The 20,344-nt window shown below is 41.0% G+C and overlaps 1 protein-coding gene across 7 annotated transcripts in view; it reads right to left on the minus strand.

Annotated features, from left to right (window-relative positions):
- TTLL5 (tubulin tyrosine ligase like 5) overlaps positions 1-20,344 on the minus strand; it is a 135,952-nt gene that overhangs the window by 53,369 nt on the left and 62,239 nt on the right. For 4 of the 7 annotated variants that reach the window (XR_003379906.2, XM_026792380.2, XM_005479784.4 and 1 more), the window contains one exon: positions 8,881-9,035. The exons of 2 other annotated variants lie outside the window; for them this stretch is intronic. Coding sequence is in view for 4 of the 5 variants with exons in the window: in XM_026792380.2 (XP_026648181.2) it covers positions 8,881-9,035 (155 nt within the window). In the remaining variant the exon portion in view is untranslated. Of the gene's footprint in view, positions 1-2,101; positions 2,247-8,880; positions 9,036-20,344 lie in introns of those variants that run through there. One more of the 7 variants, XM_026792396.2, reaches the window with a different exon arrangement.

The following is a 20,344-nucleotide window of genomic DNA, read 5'->3' on the forward strand; positions in this document are numbered from 1 at the left end:
TGCTACCTCCTGCTCTGGCATTTGTACTTGGTCACTGAAACCCTTAACTGAGCTTGATTCCAGGCCCTTGGCTGCTGACTTTGTAGGGTTGTCCAGGGACTGGCCCACAGGAGGGCTGCCTAATGGAAGTCTTTCTACATGGAATTCAGATCACACCCAACTCCCAGCACTGGACAGGCTACTGAGACAGCCATATAACCCCAATTCAACTTCTCTTCCTCAGCTGTGCAACACCAGTGTCTTCAACACAGCTGTTCAAGACCTTTGCTCTCACAAGTAACCAAACTTCCCTTCCCACAATACCCATTACACTTCCATTTACCTGAAGTGAAAAGGTACAGGGCAGACTTGGAAATCTCCAAAATATTCACAATGAGTTCAGCTTCAGGGCAGTCCCAGACAGGGTGAGGCAAATGAAGGAAAAGTCACTAACCCTATCTTGTCTTTCATAAGCCTGGCTTACAAAGGGGATTTCTATTTCTACAAAGCAGCATTCTGATAGGGAGGATACAGAACATGCAGCCCAAAGATTTCAGAGTGCCTCACTGTAACACACAGGAATAGCACAGTTCAAAGATGGGCCCACTCAATCCCTCTGTTCTTAGTCCAGATGGACCTGCCCTAAGATCAATGCCAGAAAGGACATTCTTCTGGGAAACTTCCCAATGCCCTTCTCTCAGCTGCACAACTGTGAACCAATTCCAACAGCTATGGCATGGTAGCACAGCTTTCATTTATACCTCACTACGTGCAAGGCACATCAATGGATAAAATTTGAGATCCTTGTGTGAGGAAGAGTCACAGATGGATAAAAATATTGTTAAAAGAATTAAGGGAAGGGGGAAAAACCAGACATTCGTGGGATTCCCTGACAGCTCTGTGCAGAAGGAAGGGCTGGGCTGGAAAAAACAGGGCCTCAGGTTCCTGCCAAGCTGTCTGAGGCCAGTCCTTTCCAAATAGCTCAAAGAAACAGCCAAGGCTCCCTTGTAACCCTTTCAGAACCTTCAGAGAGGAGGGCTGCTGGAGGCAGAGCCACTCCTACAGAGCACCAGAATATAGGGTCCCCTCATTCCTACAACAATGTAAGGAGCAGAGCAGATCTCCCCCATGACAACTACAGGCACATTAACCCTCTGAAAACCACTCTGGAAAACAACTATTTTAATGGTGAATGGGAGGATTAAATAAATGCAGAGGAAAGGAAGATGTGCCGGTCACTTTGCAACATGAAGTATCTACAACTGATACGGTGTATTTCAAAGACCTCTGAGATCAGGAAAAACTGGGGGAACATTTTGAATCTAGGGCAAGACACAAGAAGATTGCAACTTGTTCCATATTGAATTAGGTGTTTAACAAGAAAAGATCCAGCAACTTCCACCACAGCCAACAAAATCCACCAGTGCAGGAAAAGAAGAGTTGCCTAGGAATGGGGAAAGAAAAAAAAAAACACCCCTGGAAAAAATTAACTACTTATACCTGTTCAGTTCAACATTTACTGTAATAATCAAATAAAAACAACTGCATATTAATAAAAAATTCAGTGTTTAGTATGGTCAGAAACCAACAAGATATTCCTATACCTAATGAGATAGAAATTAAAGATAACACCAGTGTTATTTACATAAAACTAATGTTTTACCCCTCCTTGATGTACTGTTTTCATCTCTTGTCATCTCTGTAAAGATAGCCAGACAATTATTAGATGGCCAGGACAATTTCCATTTACAATTTGAAAAGAATGGAACTGTTTATTTTAGGAGAGACAAACAAGAAGGGAGATGATAAAAAGACAGAGAATAAATAGGACAGAAAATAAATCAAGCATTTCTGTTTGCCTTCATGAGATCTTGTTACAGGTACACAGACTTTTGGCACAATTTGGGAAAAAATTAAAAAAGCAAACTGTTGCATAATATGCACCAACCATGGAACTCGCTGCTACAATTCAATGGGACTACATTTTCTGCAGAAGGCAAAATATTATTAATGACAATATCCACACTAGACTATGCAGAAAAAAGTACTGCAAGAAGTACATGCCAGCTGCTAACAGTTAGACGGAGAAATCCATCTTCACCTCAGAAAGGGAATTTCCCTGCTGCCCATCAGAACATTTTTTGTACTGATGATATTGGAGATAGTTGCTCTGAAGAAGAGGATGGGAGTACTGAAGAGATTAGCAGCACAGTCTAGGATAGCAAATCCTGTGTTTACATCAGGGTAAGGCCAGTTTGTGAAGGCAGCTGAAAAGGAAACCCAAAATCATTATGTAGTATTGGTTTGGGAGAAAATAGGAGACCCCTGTCACTCTCCTCCACTTATCAACATGGGCTGCTTGCTCTCCACAATGTGCTGTAGGGAATAGCAGGAAAGATCCTCTTATCTCCTCTGGAAGTCACACAGTCGAAAAGAAGCTTGCTCCCCCTCAAATTCTGAGTTATTAGCAGGAAATGTAATTGTCCAAGGCCAGCAGACAAAGGCAATGCAGTGGCTGAGCCCCCTGTGCTCAGGGAGGCAGCAGGCTGCAGCTCCAGCAGCGCTTCTCAGAAGCGGCTGAGCAGAGCGAGAGCCGCCCTTGCTCAGCTTCACTGGTGCCCTGCTCTGCCCCGCTGTGAGGCCTCAGATTTTGCCTCCAGCTCCCAGCACTGGCTCCTACGGTCTCCCTGCACGCAGCACAAACCTCCTCTGCCTCTGGAAAGGGTCCTGTGATTAATCTCACTTATTACCTCGGCAAAGGAACAGCACGGCGGCCGCCAGCCAAGTCCGACTCAACAGCGTCTGGGGAGCCGAGCTGCGGGGCCAGGCCTCAGACTGTCTGGGCCAGTCACGAGCTCTGCGCCTTCCCTCCCTGCAGCCTCCACACACACAGAGCCAAGGCCTAGCTGTGGGAAGCTGGGATCCTTGAGGACTCTGCCAATCCATGGTGCTCAGGCCCAGAGCCATTTCCAAGCAGGATGGAGAGCAATTGGCCCTGACAATTTTCCTTAGTGTGACCAATATATATATAGAAAAAAAATTACAAGGTGAGCCATGTATTTCTGAAGTTTAAGTCAGACAATTCACTTCCACACTTAACAAGTTGTCACTGGTGACCCTGGGAGACATGCACGGGGAAAAAAAAAAAAACCAAAAAAACCCCAGCTAAAGGTAAAAGGTTGTTAAGGCAGGAAATACAGGCACAAATATGCATGGATGCACAGGGAGAAGAACATGCACAAACTGGAAACAGACTTGTAAAAATGTACAGCTACCCAGGTTCTATTTTTCACCTGCCCTCCTCAAACCTCTTCTGAGCAGGAAGTAATAAACCCCAAATTCAGGGCTCTCAGAAATGCTGCCTCTCTTGTGGCCCACAGGTAGAATCAGCATGACAGAGGCACTGAGGCAATGCAGACAGAGATCACAGAAAAATCACTGAACCCACCCTGAATTACTTTTCTACCTCAAATAAAGAAATCAAATTAATTCAGGCATTAAGGTAAAGGGAAAAGAGAACAAGCACTGTGGGGAACAAGGAACAGACTTGTGGCTATGCTAGCAGAGGGCTGGAGTCAGGGCTGTTGGGCTGCTGCTGCTCTGGCACTCCTGTAGTGCTTAGCCGGGGAGGTGTTAAGGTCACTGCAGTTTGCTCAGACTGAACTGAGGACCTACTGTGTAACCCTCAGTGCTTGCTGCTTTATCCCTTCATTTCCTCCACAGGCAGCAGCATAGCAGAGCCTCCAAATCACCTTACACCTAGATGCTGTGCAAACAAATAGGCCCTGAACACTTGGCAAATGCAGCACTGGAGAGCAGTCTCCACTTTGCAAGAAACTGCAGGGAGCTTGAAAAAACAATTTGGAAGAGAATAAAGTTACCATCAAGCCAGAACAACAAGGCAACACATATGTTACATAGAGAAGATATTTATTCTTATAAAAACTTGGTGCTAGCTACCAACATCCCAGGAAATTCTCTTGTCCTTACTTCTAGCTGCAAGCCCATACGTCGCTAACTCTCTCCCACAGCCTCAACTGCAACACCCATGCTGCTTCTGCCATGCTAAGCCCACCCTAGTCTAGCAAAAAAGCAAGACTGTCCCCTCAAGTGGTCACCCTTCTATCCTTGTAAGAATCACCCTGCACATCTTTTGTCTATTTTAGTCTCCCTTTTCTCATTGCTCTTCAGAGCCTGTCTAGTCAGGGTCCAAGCACAATTTTTTATTTCACATTCCACAGCTCCAAAATTTAAAATAAAAACTAAGGAAACAACAAAGCCACTTTCACCTTCCCAGCATTTTAAACACAGCCAGCTGCCCCTCTGACAAAGGACTGAGACCAGTGAACCACAATCAGCTGCTGCTGCTGTCTGGGGTCTTTCTGACAAAATTCAAAGATTCAGTGAAACTACAGAAGCCAAACAGACCAGCTCAGAGAAAACTCTCCAAAGAGACCTGGGATTCTTCCTCATAAGTCCAGAGGATGTATACTGGGTGTGATCAGAGCATCTCAAGCCTAGAACACATAGTACATGCAGCCCCAGTAGTAAAAGAAACTGGCATCAAGCAACAGCAGGCACTAGGTGGGGAATCAGAATAGAAAGTACCCACTACCAGCCAAGGCTAAGGAAGGCCAGCAATTGAAAGGAGGGTCCTGATTTGGGAGACTGTTTTTGTCAACTGGAATGTGCAAGTGAGCAGAGTGTACAATCAAATTGCTGTAGAATTTTTGGGATGTAAATTGATACATGTTTTCTATTAGAGCAGGCACAGGAAGCTTCTTAAGTAGTACTGGATTTCCTGCACCTACATTGTTGATCTGTACATGAGCAGTAAATATATGCAATGCAACCCAGAGGCATCTGAGATGATAAAAGTCTAGACAGCATTTTCTGGTTTTCCACCTATTCTATACTTCTAGGAAGGAAAAATAAAAACAAAAATAGCCGAAGCAGAGATTGTTTGGGAACCTGGACATACAGCAGGTACATGCACACAGCCTGTGAGGCCCCGAGAGTCAATGCTATTACTATCACTGAGAGTGATACCAGAGTAAATGATACTTAAAACCACCTTAGATCAGCAAATTGAAAAAGCATGTGTTTATATAAATTTAAACCAGATTAGACAAGTCTACCAACAAAACATTTCTTGATGAACCTGAGCACCTCGGCAGAAATTATGAGCTAAAAAGTATTTCAGACATGTCAAGCAAGGAAAAGAGGAGAACCCCTTTTCTCTGACTGCAGTAACTTACAGGCTCTGTAATATAAATTCAACTGCCATTCTACCCTCTGACAGATGACAAGGAAGCTTGCCTGCCTGCCCTAACCAAATTAGGTAAGTCTGTCAGAAAACCCAAGGAAAAACATATGCTGAGCAGTTTGGAAGTGTGAGGTCAGTCTTCAGGTTTGGGATAGATGTTATGAATGAACAGGAAGCTAATAAAACAGATCTGAGAACACACCGACCATTTCACTGCTGGATTCTTGCCAATTTACTGCCCCCTATGAGGTGAACACGAGCAAGGATGATTGCTATTGAATACAAGGCGCCCACTGAAAACACAGAAATCTGTGCCAGCTAGAAAGAAATCTTTCTTGCTACTTTTGGTCCAGGTCTTAAAGATTTTGTGACTTGCAGAGCCCAAGTAATTCTTGGAGACAAAATCCATTGTCTTTTTCAAATACAAGTGGAACAGCAGCTGCAAATTCCAAAGCCAGAAACCTCCACTAACCTCCATCTACTGTCCTCACAACTAGGGATTACACAGCTCTTTGCTAACAGATACTTCAAAGCCAGTTTATGTTCTGAATCAACAAGTTTCATTCTGTCAAACACCTGATTTTTTACCTTTACTATGAAACCAAGAATGCTTTCAGAAGAATGCTTTTTCAAGAGCAGCTCTAGATTTGGTATAATTTCATTGATATACAAGGCAGGTATGCAGCAAACGTGCCAGAGGCTGACAGTCCCATCACAGTAGTCAGAAGTAAGGCCACATACAATTCGGAACATTTCACTTCTTGTGCAGCCCTGCAGGCTTCTTTGTCTGAGGTGCAGCAACACGCTAGGCCATCATTTGAGTGGAAGCAGTGCCAATGCTTATGGAAAGTGGCAAAAAAACCCCTCAAAATGCACAGCAGTGCAGATGTGTAAAACAACATTGTAACATACCTAGAACTGCCCTCTGTCTCTGTATTGCAAACCCAAGACCTCCTTAGCCTTTTGGCAAGCAGACTACTAGTTCAGCACCTTATCTCATGCAACACAAAGGAATCAACAAAAGAAAGGATAACTTCTTTTGTTGATAACTTCTTTTGAGATACATTTAGGTAAGCCACTACTGTGAGAGTGGGAATTAAAGGGGAAGATGATTTGTCTAAAAGAATAGCCTGAATCCTACAGCTTTGCGAGCATCTTCTAACCAACTTCAGCAGCCATTCAAAAACCGAGTGGGGACTGCACTTCAGAGACAGATGCCTGACCTGGAGCTAAGTGCAAGCCAGATAAGAGATCCATTCACAGAACAATTCCATCCTTGCTGAATTCTGCAACCCATAGACAAGAATCTCAATCTCAAAACAGGAAGCTTTTCTTCAGTCATCCCGTGCTGAGCACAGGCTGACACCCATCAGATGACACTCTATGAATTGCTTGCTCCAATGTAACAAATCAAGCAGCAAAAAAGGCATTTACAATACAAGATAGTCATCCCCATACATCATGGCCTTGATATTCTTTTGGAATTCTCTCATAAAACAGTTCACAGACCAAGTAATCCAGAACTGCCTCAAGAATTTTTTTTCCATTTCCAGATTTACACAAAACTCTTAACTCCCAGTATTTTGGCCATTCAATAAAAGCAGCCATGAAGATAATTCAATAGAGAGTCTTAAGGGATCTTTCTGACTCTTGTTCTGAGGATAGAAAACAGAGCAACTGAAGTAATGAAAGACTAAATGACTCATAAAAGGTTTGAAGATGGAATCTTCTATCAGTTGTGACTGGAAAATTCTGATGTATTTTCAGATTGCTGTACAAAATAAAACACAAACTCTAACTAAAGGCACAATTAAACTATGCACACAATGCTAGATGAGGCACCACCCTGGATGTCATTCAGAGCGCAGTTCTGGGCATTAGTGGTGGGGTTTGCAGCTCTGTCTGTGAGCCCATGCAAAGGTGCAAACAGCTGAAAAGGGAATAAAAGCTCTAGGACAGCCTGCATGCTGCTGCTCTTCCAAGGCACGTAGGAGGGGAAGGCAATTTACACCTGTTGGATAGGTTCTGTATTTGGACTAGGTAATAGCTTGCCTGGATGGGGTCCAAGAGCAGAATCACCACCACTTCTCTCAATAAGTTTAAACCCCTGAGGCAAACATTGTGCTGGAATAGAAACAGGCCAGGAATTCATTTCTCACATTCCTCTTCTTGAGGCAGGATAAAAAGTAGTGACTGATGAAAAAAAAACAATTTTACTTGAGCTTTCCAAATCCCATTACAATCTTTACATCGAAGGACCCATTTGGGAAAGGATCACCACTCAGATCACATGCCTTCTGCACTGTGTTTCTCCCTCTATCACTTCTCTCCATCTTCCAGTAGCATTCAGGCACCAGTGATAAAAATCAGTATTTTCATGTACATAGTGCTTTCCAGACCTAAATTCACGTCTTGGAGAAGCTCTGCTTTATTATCTGGTTTTAGAAGACAAAAATGAACACCTAGGAATACAGGCTCAGGACTCAATATTATTTACTGGAATGGCAAAGGAAGAACTCAAATCTCCAGCACTCCTGAGCCTGTATTCCTGCCTAGTTACTGCAGCAAGTTTGCCTTGTTCCTAGCTTCCAAGATTCAGACTCCTGCAAGTAAATCTTGCTGCTCTTTGAATCACAGGGAAAATAGTTTTACCATAGAATCAGTCCTCTGCCCTGATTCCCAGGAGTGTATAAGCCATAACTATAAATTCCAGTGCCCAAAATTAATATAAGGTATAAAGAAGAGATCCGAAAAAGAAACTCTGATAAACACTGCTCTATATTTGAACAATCTACACTTGATATTCAAGGAAAAAGCATGAAGATGCTTTAAGGTCTAAGTTTGCTGGCATTGAGTAAACCTACGGTTTAGGTTTGCTCAATGCCAGCAAACCTAAACTTACAGATACAGGGATGGGAAATCATCAAGGAAAACCAGACATTTCCTTCTCATCCACCATGTTGATTTATGCCCTTATTTCACCACGAACATGACAGTTCTGGGAACACAGCTATTTTCACAGGGCTAGTTTTTAGATCTGAGGGAAACCATTACTAAGCCCTAAGAAACAGAACTGTTTAATGCTGGAAAGGATCCTCCTTTTAAGATCCTCAAGGCCAGCTGTTAACCTTAACACTACTAAATCCACCATTAAAACACGACCCTAAGTACCACATCTACACATGTATTAAAAACCCTCAGGTGACTCCACCACCTCCCTAGGTGGCCTGTTCCAATACTTTACAATCCTTTTGGTGAATAAATTTTTCCTAATATCTAATCTAAACTTCTCCTGATGGAACTTGAGGTCATTTCCTCATGTCCTATAGTTTGTTACTTAGGAGAAGAGACCAACACACACCTTGCTACAACTTCCTTGGAAGGAGTTGTACAGAGCAATATTGTGCCCCCCGCTCCCCAAGACTCCTTTTCTCCAGGATAAACAACCTCCCTTAAGCAGCTCCCTCAGCTGCTGCCCATTAAGGCTTGGGCTCCCAACCCTTCACCAGCTCTGTTGCCCTTCTCTGGACACACCCCTGCATCTGAGCAAGAAGCCAAACACAAATTACAAATGACCAATGAGTGCAGTGCGTTGCATTCTTCTCCAAAAAGCTAGAGCAGCAATTTTAACTTACCTGACTGCTGAAGAGACAGATCTTTTGTCATCTCTATGAGTGTCTGACTGAACAGGCCACAGTGACCCTCTTTTTTTGAGTGGTGACCAGTAGCTCTGTGGGGCAGCTGCATTTCCCTTGCTTATAGCTCCACTTGCCAAGTCCAGGTTTGTTAACTAAGGAGGCAAAAAAAAAAACAAAACAAAACAAAAACAAACCCAAACAAACTATCAGAGACAATTAAAAGCTAAGAAAAGGGAAAAAAGTATCACTAAGTAAATGGGATAGAGTATGTACTACAAGAAGTGAAATTGCTAGAATATGGAAATACTCAAATGCAAAAGCACTGTGCTAGCTGCACAAAGCAGTGAGCAATGACACCAACATCCACCGTGCCTGAGATGAATTCAGGGGCCAGCATGAAAACAGCCCTTCCATCCACAGAAGAACTGAGGAGGAAAATTACAAAGATGGGGCAAAATTCCCAAAGTAAGAAAGTTCCTGCCATGTGAAAAATAAACTCCACATGCATGGATCAAAAGTGAGAAGCTTACATTACACTGAGCAAAGAACCAGAGTACCTCTCCAGTCAGGGTGAGCTGTGTCAGTATAAGCCAACCATGCACACCTGTCATGTCTCTACCCCTCTTTATACAAACATCCAGGCATAACCCAAAGCATAAGTATCTTAGATAGAAAGTTCAAACCAAAACTCAACCAAACATTAAAGAAACTGCTCACACAACCACATACAAATGCCATGTTCACACAAGTAAATGCACAAAAATCACATTAGGTGTATATTTGAAATATCAAGCTCTAAAACCTGCAAGTTTTTAAGCATATAACATGTATTCCATTGTTTCTTTCTACGAGCATTCCTCCTGTGCTGCTTATACTCTTGAAAGATCAAACTCTGCATGTAGATACGATCTGTTGATGTACTGAAGAAATACATCATGCAATGGATCTACTACAGCAGTATAACAGTTTACATTTCAAAAAAAAAAAAAGGTAGCAAAACAATAGAAAAGTTGAAAAGCCAGCTTTGCAAAGGCCTCCCAGTCAGGCTCTGACATACAACTACTTCAAATTACATGACCATATGCTATTTTTTGGGAACAGCAGAAACATCAGGGCCTGCACAATGCCTAGGATCATAGTCAGGTGAACCTGTATTGGCCCTCCTCACTTCTGTAGCAATTGGAAGGCATGTGTCCAATGAAACATAGGACACAAAGAAGAGTCTAACAACTAGCCCTGCATCTGCTCCAGATCTCAAAAGGGATGCTTATTAAGACACTTCAAGTGTGACTTAAGCATAGTTTAACAATGCTCTCCTAACAGAATTGGTGTGCAATTACTCAAACAAGTATGGAAGTGGAGCCCTGGAAAAAGTTAAAGATAGCATCTAAAATGTTAAGCTTTGTGCTTTCCCAGATCAACTGCACCTGCGTAAGCAGTATGATAAATTATATAATTGTTAGATATGATGATTGTTTAGTAATTAAATATAATTATTATATAACCATAAGAAGAATAATGAGAAACTATGTTGGAAATTCAGAGGGGGGCTAAATCTATGTATACAATAGAACAATATAAGTTTAATAATTAACATGAAAGTTATATAACGATAGAGTATAAAACATAATCATTTCAGATGTATGGTCGGAATCAGATTTGGGTAATACCCCGATTCCCAGAGCTCTTTAATAAAAAGCACCGCATATAATCCCTACGTGATTATGTGTTTTTGAACACTAACAAGTACATACCACCTTCACTGCAATACAATATACTCATACTTAAAATGGGCTTGTTCAGGACTACAGACAGTCCTCTCACTGAACTCTGGACCACAGATATTGCCATGGACTACACAGCAGGTAGTCCCTCAATGTGTTTTAGTAGTACAAGGCACCTAAGCATGTTGTAGGTTCAGAACTCCTACTTCAAGTTGTGGAAAGGATTAAATTCTAGTGGCTATACCCTAGGATTCTGCTCACTTCTCCAAAAGCAGCCACTTTTACCTCACCCCTTCTCAGGTCTATCCTTTCCCATCCTTGCTCCTCATCTGTGTGTCATTATCATCACAGAGTCAGTCTCAGCTTCTGCATTTCAGCTGTCATTCTCCTTGTTTTCCTCAGTACAGTTTCATTCTTACAGACCTCCAGCACTAGCTTCCTCACTACATCTGGACCCTGACCCACATTATTTCAGGTATGGAACTTTCTACAGGAGTGGAAATCCACTTGATCTGTCTTTCCAAACTTCCATTCTTGGTTTCTCACACATCTTCTATGCTAGTAGCTCTGGTTTTATTCCCCTCCCCAGTCCACTCCTTTTGCCAACCTCTTTGTTCATCCCGTCCTTGAATGTGGGCTGCTCACTGGGCCACATTTACCACACTACCACTCCATCCATTTCTGTTCTGTCTGAATGGCTCTCAGTGTCCTCTTCTAAATTATGTCCAGACACAAATTTCACAGCCTCCATATCCTAGCTGTTCTCCATACCTGGCAGAACTCCTACTAATTCTGCAGTCAAGTCAGACAGGTCCTCTGTCCAGCATGGACCAGGTTACTGAAAACACAGGAGAACAGAAGCTCGAGCCAAAGTACATTTTAGAGGTGCAAATACAGAGAAATTCAGTTCAACATCTTCAGTGTGGAGGGAAGCTTCAGGAAGCTGAGAAGGTCTAGCAGGTCTTCCTCTGAGTACATTACACCTGAAGCTTTTTCAATAGTTACTCTGCAATCAAGTTTCAACAAAATTCTGAATTCCAAATTGCTATTTCAAAGCATGGGAGATGAAGATATTTGAAAGAAAAGTTCCACAGATATTAAAATGCACAAAATATTTTTTAATCCTGCCTTGGTTTTGGCTAGAATACCTCACCTTGCCTGAAGTGTCCTGAAAATTGAACAATAAGCACAGAAAAATTTAATTCAAATAAATAAAGTTCCAGATCACTGTAAGCAATTTAAGACAAGATCTTCAATGGGGCATAATCAGGCAAGCTATGGGTAGTGTTATTGACCTTATACAGAAAACAGTATTAGGTGACATTTTGGTGCCTCTACCTCTCCCTTAACGTTGCTGTGTTCCATGGAATTTAATTAAAATTTATAGCATCTTCATTGCAGTAACAGAAAGCTTCAAATGAGATTTAGTTCTGATTGTGCCAGGCACTATACAAATACCTAACAATGACAGTTGCTGGTCACAAAGAATTTATTGTCTGAAAAGAAGGAAGAATGGTAAATTATGTAAACACAGAAGGCAACATGGTAAATAAAACAGGTTATATACAATTCTTAGCTTGTCAGCAACAGCAATCACAACTTTGCTAACACATCCAATGTGTGAAATGAAAATGACTTCATCTAATTCTCTCTCCTCATTATCTTGATGCCAAGAACCATTTAGTCTGATGAATTATGACCTCAATCCTACTCTATTACTGTGACATGCTTTCCTCTTTAATTATCATTGTATCAATGTATCATCGCTTATTTAAAAGCTGTCTTTTTAAGCAGATGAGCAAATAGCTTAGCATGGGTAATAGTGACATTTCACACATTCCAGACAGACAGGTGTTTAAACTACAGAAGGATTAAAAACAGGCAAGGGATTCAGAAAGAGAGAACACCAGCAAGAATACAAGGTTTATCTGCAGCCAGCCCACCCAGACAGGTGTTACTGCTTGTTACTATGCCATGCTTTGAGACATCTCAGCTGCTATAACTAGCTGGCCAGGATGCTTGGGAGGATTACTGAGGCACCCCCAACACACCTGTGCTCAGCAGTGCCTTCATTTTCTAGTCTTCCTGTGCACCTGATGGAACTGCATTCTTCTTCCCTTTACAGAGGCAAACACTTAGCAGCAAATCAATTGGTACTTTGGTGTAAAAGGTCATGTTTTCGTCACCTGGACCAAAATACCCATATAGAAAAGCCTGTAGCTTCAGAAATAGTACTAACAGAGCAAAACCAAACAAAATAAATCTCTCCAAAACCAAGAAAGGCTAGTGGGGCTCAATAGAGAAGATGGTTATTGGTGTGGATCTATAAGAATTAAGATGGTTTTCAATTTGAGTTGCAACAAGATGGGCTCAAACTCTCCTGCTTGATAAGACTCCTGGTTCTTATTTGCAGTGATGGACTTGAGAATATTTTTCCTGACACTGACAGGATGACAGGAAACCTGTGTGACCTACCCTGCACACTTCAAACATGCCAATTTTCAAACTTCTCTTGTCACATCTACACATTCTCTGTGGACCTTGCAAAAAGCAAGACAATATGCACCTAATCTCTCATGACAGAAGGATTCATAAAGTTTTGTTGCAATTTTTAAACTGATTGGAATGGCAAAGATGTCAGAAGCTGAAAGGAACATGCTGACCATGATATAGTAAATCCCCAAAAGCTTTCACAGAAGGAAAAGAGCCCACTTGGTATAATTCTATTTATGATACAACATGAAAAAATGGGGGGAGGGGAGAAGAACATATGGGTTGTCAGCCATATCAATAGAGACCCCGCTTAGAAACAGTACTTATATGTACTTATATGTAACTTATATGTTACATTTACTTCAGTAAAATGCTAATAAGCCAAAAGACAAATTATTGCATACTGCCAAAGTGCTTTTCTACATTTATTTTTATTTTAAAATGTTACAAGGTAGGTTTATGACTGCAATCAACTTGCCTTGCCAGCAAAGAGACATAAGCTTAAAAGAGCTGATTTCTATGGTCATGCCTTATTCAGAGAAATTTATTTCTGAAAAAAAATTAAGACTGAAAGAAAGGCCACAACACAGAATGAGATCCCAAAGTGCTGAATATAGGAGTTGAGGGGTTTGTTATTGTTAATCTGCTTTTAAAATTCAATATAAAATATGAACTCTCCAAGTACAGATAGGAATAAAACCTTCAGGATAGAATTTGTTTCCAATTAATAGCAGCCTACAGACAAAGATCCATTGTATAGTACTTCTAAGAAATCACAAGCAAGAAAAAGAGTTTAATATCTTTTACTTTTCTGATCCACATTATACGAGTTCTTCAGGAGTTGCCCATGATCATACTCAATCTTTTTTTTCCTACAATAAATTTAGTATTTTCTTTTTGATCTTCTCTAATGGCTGAAATAAGCTAAAGCCATCAATTATAACAATCAGGAAAAAAAACAATAATAATGAGTATTGCAGATCAGCCTCCATGGTTTAAGGAACAGCCTCCTGAAGTCCTGAATGCTTCTCTTACTAGTTTCTAGGAGTCAACCAGGGTGAACAGGGACACATCACCACCAGAAGCTGTTACTCTGCCCCTCTTGGCAGGCAGTGAAAATGCGACTTAAATTTTCATTACCAACATCCTGAACAGCAGATCCAAAGTTGCACTGGTCAACATGTTACAACAAGCAATACATTATAAATAACCTACTTGATCCTCTCCAGTTGGCAGTTTCAGTACTTTTCTGGCAGAAGCCAGTCATGTTGCCTAAAAAGTGGTGGAACTTGGGTATCTACAAAGTCTAAAGATCATTTCTCTTACTTGGAGCCACACTGCATCCTCTGCAGTTTACACATCTCACATTTCCATTTGGGTCTTTCTGACCGGTGAGGAGGAAAAGGGATCCAGAGCTCAAGCAATATTTCACACGTCACATATAAAAGATATGCTAAAAGAATGCAGTAACCATACACCTACTTCATCTCTTCAAAAAACCCCTTCAAAACGATACAATCTTCACAGTCAAAAATGGGAGGAGACAGTTTTCAGCACAACAAACCCTATCAACAAAGGCATACATGAATAAACTTTTAATGAGAAACTTTTTTGTTTAAAGAAGGATTGGACAAGATCACGATAAGATACACATAAGATTACTACTCCTCTGCCTTAGGATCAGACCAGAATCCTTAAATTTTGATGAGTCAGGCAGGACAAGATGACACTGTATCAATGAGTCCAAAGAGGGAACCATTCCACTTGAAAACTGAAAATGTGCAAAATGTTTCATCATTTGTAGTGTGTTCTCCTTTGCCTTTCAATCTATTTTTACCATATGCTCTGTAAGCATATGTATGCATAAGTTTATCCAGTTTGACTCCTTCACGACCCTGCAGTCAATCCCTAATTCTCCATTTTATTGCTTATTATTCATCCACCAATGCCAATGTTATCCAGCAGCTTGCAAATATGTGCTTTTTCTTTCATTACCTGGCTTTCATAGTCACAAGTATTTTCACTTGCCAAGCCTTCCTGAAACACAGATACCCCTAAGGCTTTCAAGATCCATGAAATCTTTAACAGAAGGGAAGAGCTAAGAACTTGCCATGTGGAGGAAAAAAAAAAAAAGGAAAATTTTACTGTATTCTTTCAGTTATTTTTCTCCCTTCAGCCTTCAGGGATGACTGAATACTACAACAATATAAATACTCAATGTTAACCTGTCCCCTCCCCAGAGTGTGTTGCTTTTTTCCTAGCTTTACCACAGAGCTCCCAGGTACATCTGGGATCCAGGACAAGCTACCATGACTTGGTCTAACAGCTTACTGGCACATCTGCCGGTACTACTGAAAGCAGTCCAGCTGCCTTGCCTTCCTTAATGCATTAAGATACAGGAATCCAACAGGCTACTCCAGCATAGGGGGGAAAGAAAAAAAAAAAAATCACACTATCTTAACGTGCCTCTTAAGAGACAAAGGAAACCCCAGATCACAAATAAGACATACACACACACACAACCATTGTGTGAACAGTGTAACAAAATGCACCACTCCAAATTCCATGAGGAAATCATGTAATACAAACAGATTTTTCTAAAACCACTTTTCTGTTACCCAGAGGCCATCTTGCTGACCACACTCCATATTAAAGCACCTTCATTTCATGTATGGACTTGAATTTGCAGTAACAACTGGCCAGGAGGGAAGAACTGGGGCTAACAGGCTGGGAAGTGTGAAATCTGTGTGTGCACCGAGGCTGATCTGGCCAAAGAATGGCCTGTGACATTCCTTCTTCACTCTCTGAGCTTACCAGCTTACAGGATATACATATGCATACAGAGCACAAGTGTTCCAGTCTCCAGAAAATGTTCCAGACAAAGACCTGCCAAAGACATTCCTGGGAAACCTGACAAACTCGCAAATTCCTTTGTAGTGTCTCCAGCATATGCATCCATTTAACAATGAAAAAAGAAAACTCAAGTTAGTGCTGCTGCTGTGGATGGTTGAACTCCCCCCTCTTCCTTCTCCTGAAAAAGTCAGGCTTTCATTTAGACACTCTCTGCCTCAAAACTTCCAGTGGGAGTGATTTTTACAAGGCACAATCCTGCCAAAAGTTTGATGATCAGGGTGTAATCTTTCCCACAACATGAGACCTAGCTGCTCAGCCTGGCCTGTTTGGTGACTATCTGCAGATGTTGCTGCATCATAACAAAACCCTCTGCTTCTATTCCCTGTGGAGCCTCAGAGCTGGAGGAGTTCAACATAAGCATTGCAGAAACTACAGTGATATTTTCACTTCCTACAACCTCTGCTGAGACAATTGGTTACATTACTGATGCTGCTAAATCAGTAGTAATAAAAGTAATTCCAGCTCCTGTGTGAATAGCTTGAGTGAGGAGAAGATGGGGCCCTGCAGCAGTGCAGAAGTGTGAGAGACAGGAAAGAAAAATACCCCTCCAGAGGTGATTGCCTGCTTCTTGCTTCTCTTACTAGTTACAGTAAGATGCCTTTTTTCTTTACACTTCCCTTTCTCTATCAGTGGGAGTGTAAAAACCAAAGAAACAGTCACATAAGGAAACTGAAACTAAGACTCAGATAAAGTGGGTTGAGTTGAACCAAGGGATCATCACTGGAAAAAACCCAAAGCTCGTCAGTGGGGAAAACACCTTCACTGAATTTCTGTAAATATTCGCTGCACCCTAAATTTAACAGCTCTTGTTGTGCTGTTCAGGTCTAGACAGGAAAGAGCTGATGCCCACTGGGACCTGTACAGGGTGTTTTGGCAGACTGGCAGTTTGCTGTGTCGAGGACAAAGCAGGTGAGGGTATCACACTGTGTAACTAAAACAGTTAAATGAGGAGTGGTCTGGCTTCCAATATTGCTGTAGTTCATGTTAAGATGAAGCTCACTGTTTTGGGATTCCCATAGCATATACAGTGTTCCTCTGGGACACTGTAAAATGCTCCATTCAATTCTTCCTCACTCCCTCTCCCTGGTCCTAAGGTTTAGTAAACTCGCCTGCTTCTCATTTTTACCTTTTGTCTAAATGAAAAACATAGAATAAGACAAGTGCCCCATCCTCCACTGGATCTGTCAGCATGTTTGCAGGAATCCTGGCTGCTGGATCTTGGGCACTGACTGGCTGCATAGCACAGAAGGAGGAAGCTCTCTGTAGCCCTTGCCTGGGTGGTCTGATGTTATCCCTGTGATTAAACTCCCCGGCTGCAAGATTTGGAGCTATTCCTGATGATAGCTGGGACCTGAAATCTCTCACTCTCCCACACACACACAGAGTCAGAGCTCCCATCAGGTTTCCCCTCCTTCTCTTCCTCCTCCTCTTGGTCAAGCTGGCCAATTCAACACATTCTTCAGCTCCCTAGCATTAATAACTACGAAGTACTACAGCCTGCTAGACATCAACTCCAGCTCCCTTCCATCACCAGGCACCGATAGGGACCTCACACAGATAGAGCCTTGCAGAAGAATTTTCACCTTACAGCATGCTTCAGAAAGAAGTAGCATGCTATTTACAAAGAAAAACACTCACATGCATTCAGGATCCAGCCACCTGGCTCTGGATGTACAGACATGCTGCAAATTTTCATGTCCTCCCTGCAGAAAGTCTTGCAATGCAAACACATGGAAATATTTTATGCTGAATACACACGAAATAAAGACTTCATATTAAAGCCTGGTATAAAAGGAAAAGTAGATAAGCCTTCATCCATCTGTCCATCAAGAAAGGCCAATAGCTTACGCTAGGTACAGGTAAAAAACCCCTCTTGGCTCAGCAGTGCAGAAGTCACAAAGTAGTCAGTAAGATCTCTACATCAAAAAAATCAAGGCAAGAAAGGCAATAAAGTTCCTCTCCAATGAAATGGGCTTGCTGAACTGTATCCCTCAGGTCTCCTTCCCCAACTCACTACCAACATAACTGCCTTGTTTTCACAATAGTACTGTCACCATCCTAGGCTCATGCAAGCCAATGGGCAAACTGAACAAGAACATTTCAGGAAACTGAAAAACTGTTTTACCATGCACCATTAACCACTACACTGCACACATTGACAAAGACAATCACTCTGTAAAAATAATTAGCAAGCATCCAAATGACATAACTAGGGAAATCACCAATTTCAGATACTTGGTTCCTCACAAGTGTCTCAGAAACTCCCTTATCATAACAAAAAGACTGACTACAGTTAAGCAATGTGACAAAGAAAATCCCATAAACATGGAAGCAGCAGCACAGCACATGCTCTTCAGTATAAAAGGTCAGTTCAGATCAATGGCCCAGCAAACTGACTATCCTGTCTGACATGTTTCAGAAGATCAAAACAATTTTGGTTTCTATGCATTTAACAAACATCTTATTGATAAGGTAAATAATTTTTTATTTCTGTAAAACCTAGGGATCTATCATTTGCAAAATGCTCATTATTCTGTCTGATGAAATTATGGCCTACTAATTTTTCAGCTTTAACAGTATCCCATTTTGGGAAGTTTCAGAAGGTAAATTCTGTGACAATAACTATTAACTTTTACTATAACTTTTTACTCCAACATCTTTCTGCTAAACTGAATATCCTCCTCATATTATGAGAAACATGAATAAAATAAACCTTATTTACCTTGTCTTTCATTGCTCCATGTAATTCCTTCACACTTATCTCCTCCCTCAAAAAACTTTGTTTTCACCATCTCATTAAAACAGCATTTGCAGTCAATAATTTTAAACACAGTTATTTTTCCTAAATTCACTTTAGAAATGTCACCCAGAAGCGAAAAGAGTTTTGAGGGAGGTTGTAATTGGTGCTTACACTAAACACAATATATTCTATCTTGTTCCTAAAACACACTAATCATTGTTCTTTGCTGACTTTACTGCTTAAGTCAAAACAGGTATCTGCACTGAGTTTTCAATGAAACTCAGAAATAATTTTTTTTTTCTTCCCTAAAGAAATAAAGTTTAGATTAATCATTCAAGAGGTCAAAATTATTGCTTATCATATAGTCAGTTAATTATAAACACTGAACTTCATCTGCCAGTGTCTTGCCTAATTAAGGCAGCTCTTAAATTTCTACTAGTTTTGCTCATAATAATCAAAAAAAGAATGGAAACATAGTGACAAATTCGCAGGAGGTAGGCTCAAGTTTAAGTTTACAGCACACACCTAACTTCATTGTAACTGAACACGAGACTCTTGCAGCCCACATTACACTGAAGGTAACAAAAAATTACCACATGTAGTAAAAATGAGCTGCACAAACATGGATGAACACTACAGAGTAGTTCATCTACTGTAAATCCACACCCTATATTACCTGGCAATAACTTGCTTTTAAACTCATTCTTTAAGTAATAAAATGCCTTATTAATGCCCTTATGAACCTCCTCCTTATAAACCTGTAATTTTACATTGGATCATGTACATTCCGTATTATGCATCTTCAGTTATCCCCTTGCTATGGCAAACTGACTATTTTTTTTTTTTGTTTACTTTTTATCTGGTTTTGATCTGTAATAAAACTTCCTTTATCATCCTACAGACACCTGTCCATCTTAACAGTACTTGATGAAAGCTTGTCAAAAACCTTTTGGGAAGTTTGAATATGAACAAGCTAAACTGAGCGCTGTTTTTCTCAGTTCAACGAACTCTAACAGACAGTACATAACAGATAAGACATAAATAATTACTGACTTTCTTTTGGCCATTGGAGATCAGATACCTCCTTATTAGCCTACTCAGCCCGTGCCTTACCAGGTTAATGCTGGACCCTCAAAGGCACATTTACCATACAGATCTCTGTTGCTTGCTCCCAGACACATTGGGTAGCTAATGAGAGGGACACCCTTCTATTTTTTGATGCTGTAGAGTAACTATAGTCAGACTGCACATACTGCAAAAATCAGGCAGCATCTGAAATGTACAGTATGGACAGAGGTACCTAACTCCCACTGCTGTCATGATCTCAAAATGAGCTTTTTTATTAGACAAAAAAGCTAAATAGTAGAAATACACAACTTAATGAAAGGCAAAGTGTTCCTACACACTTTGTGTGACTGTCTGTGAGGACTGAAAACCAAGTACAACAGAACAAAACTGCACATCAGTAAGGCTTTACCTTCCTACATCTCCATCGCTCATATGCTAAGAATTGTACATGTTATGAGTATCAGTGTGAAGTTCCTTTCTGATCTTCCAGAAGAGAATGAAAAGGTCCAACAAAAGAGAAAGC

Source organism: Zonotrichia albicollis, chromosome 6 (assembly GCF_047830755.1).
Source record: "Zonotrichia albicollis isolate bZonAlb1 chromosome 6, bZonAlb1.hap1, whole genome shotgun sequence".
Lineage (NCBI taxonomy): Eukaryota > Metazoa > Chordata > Aves > Passeriformes > Passerellidae > Zonotrichia > Zonotrichia albicollis.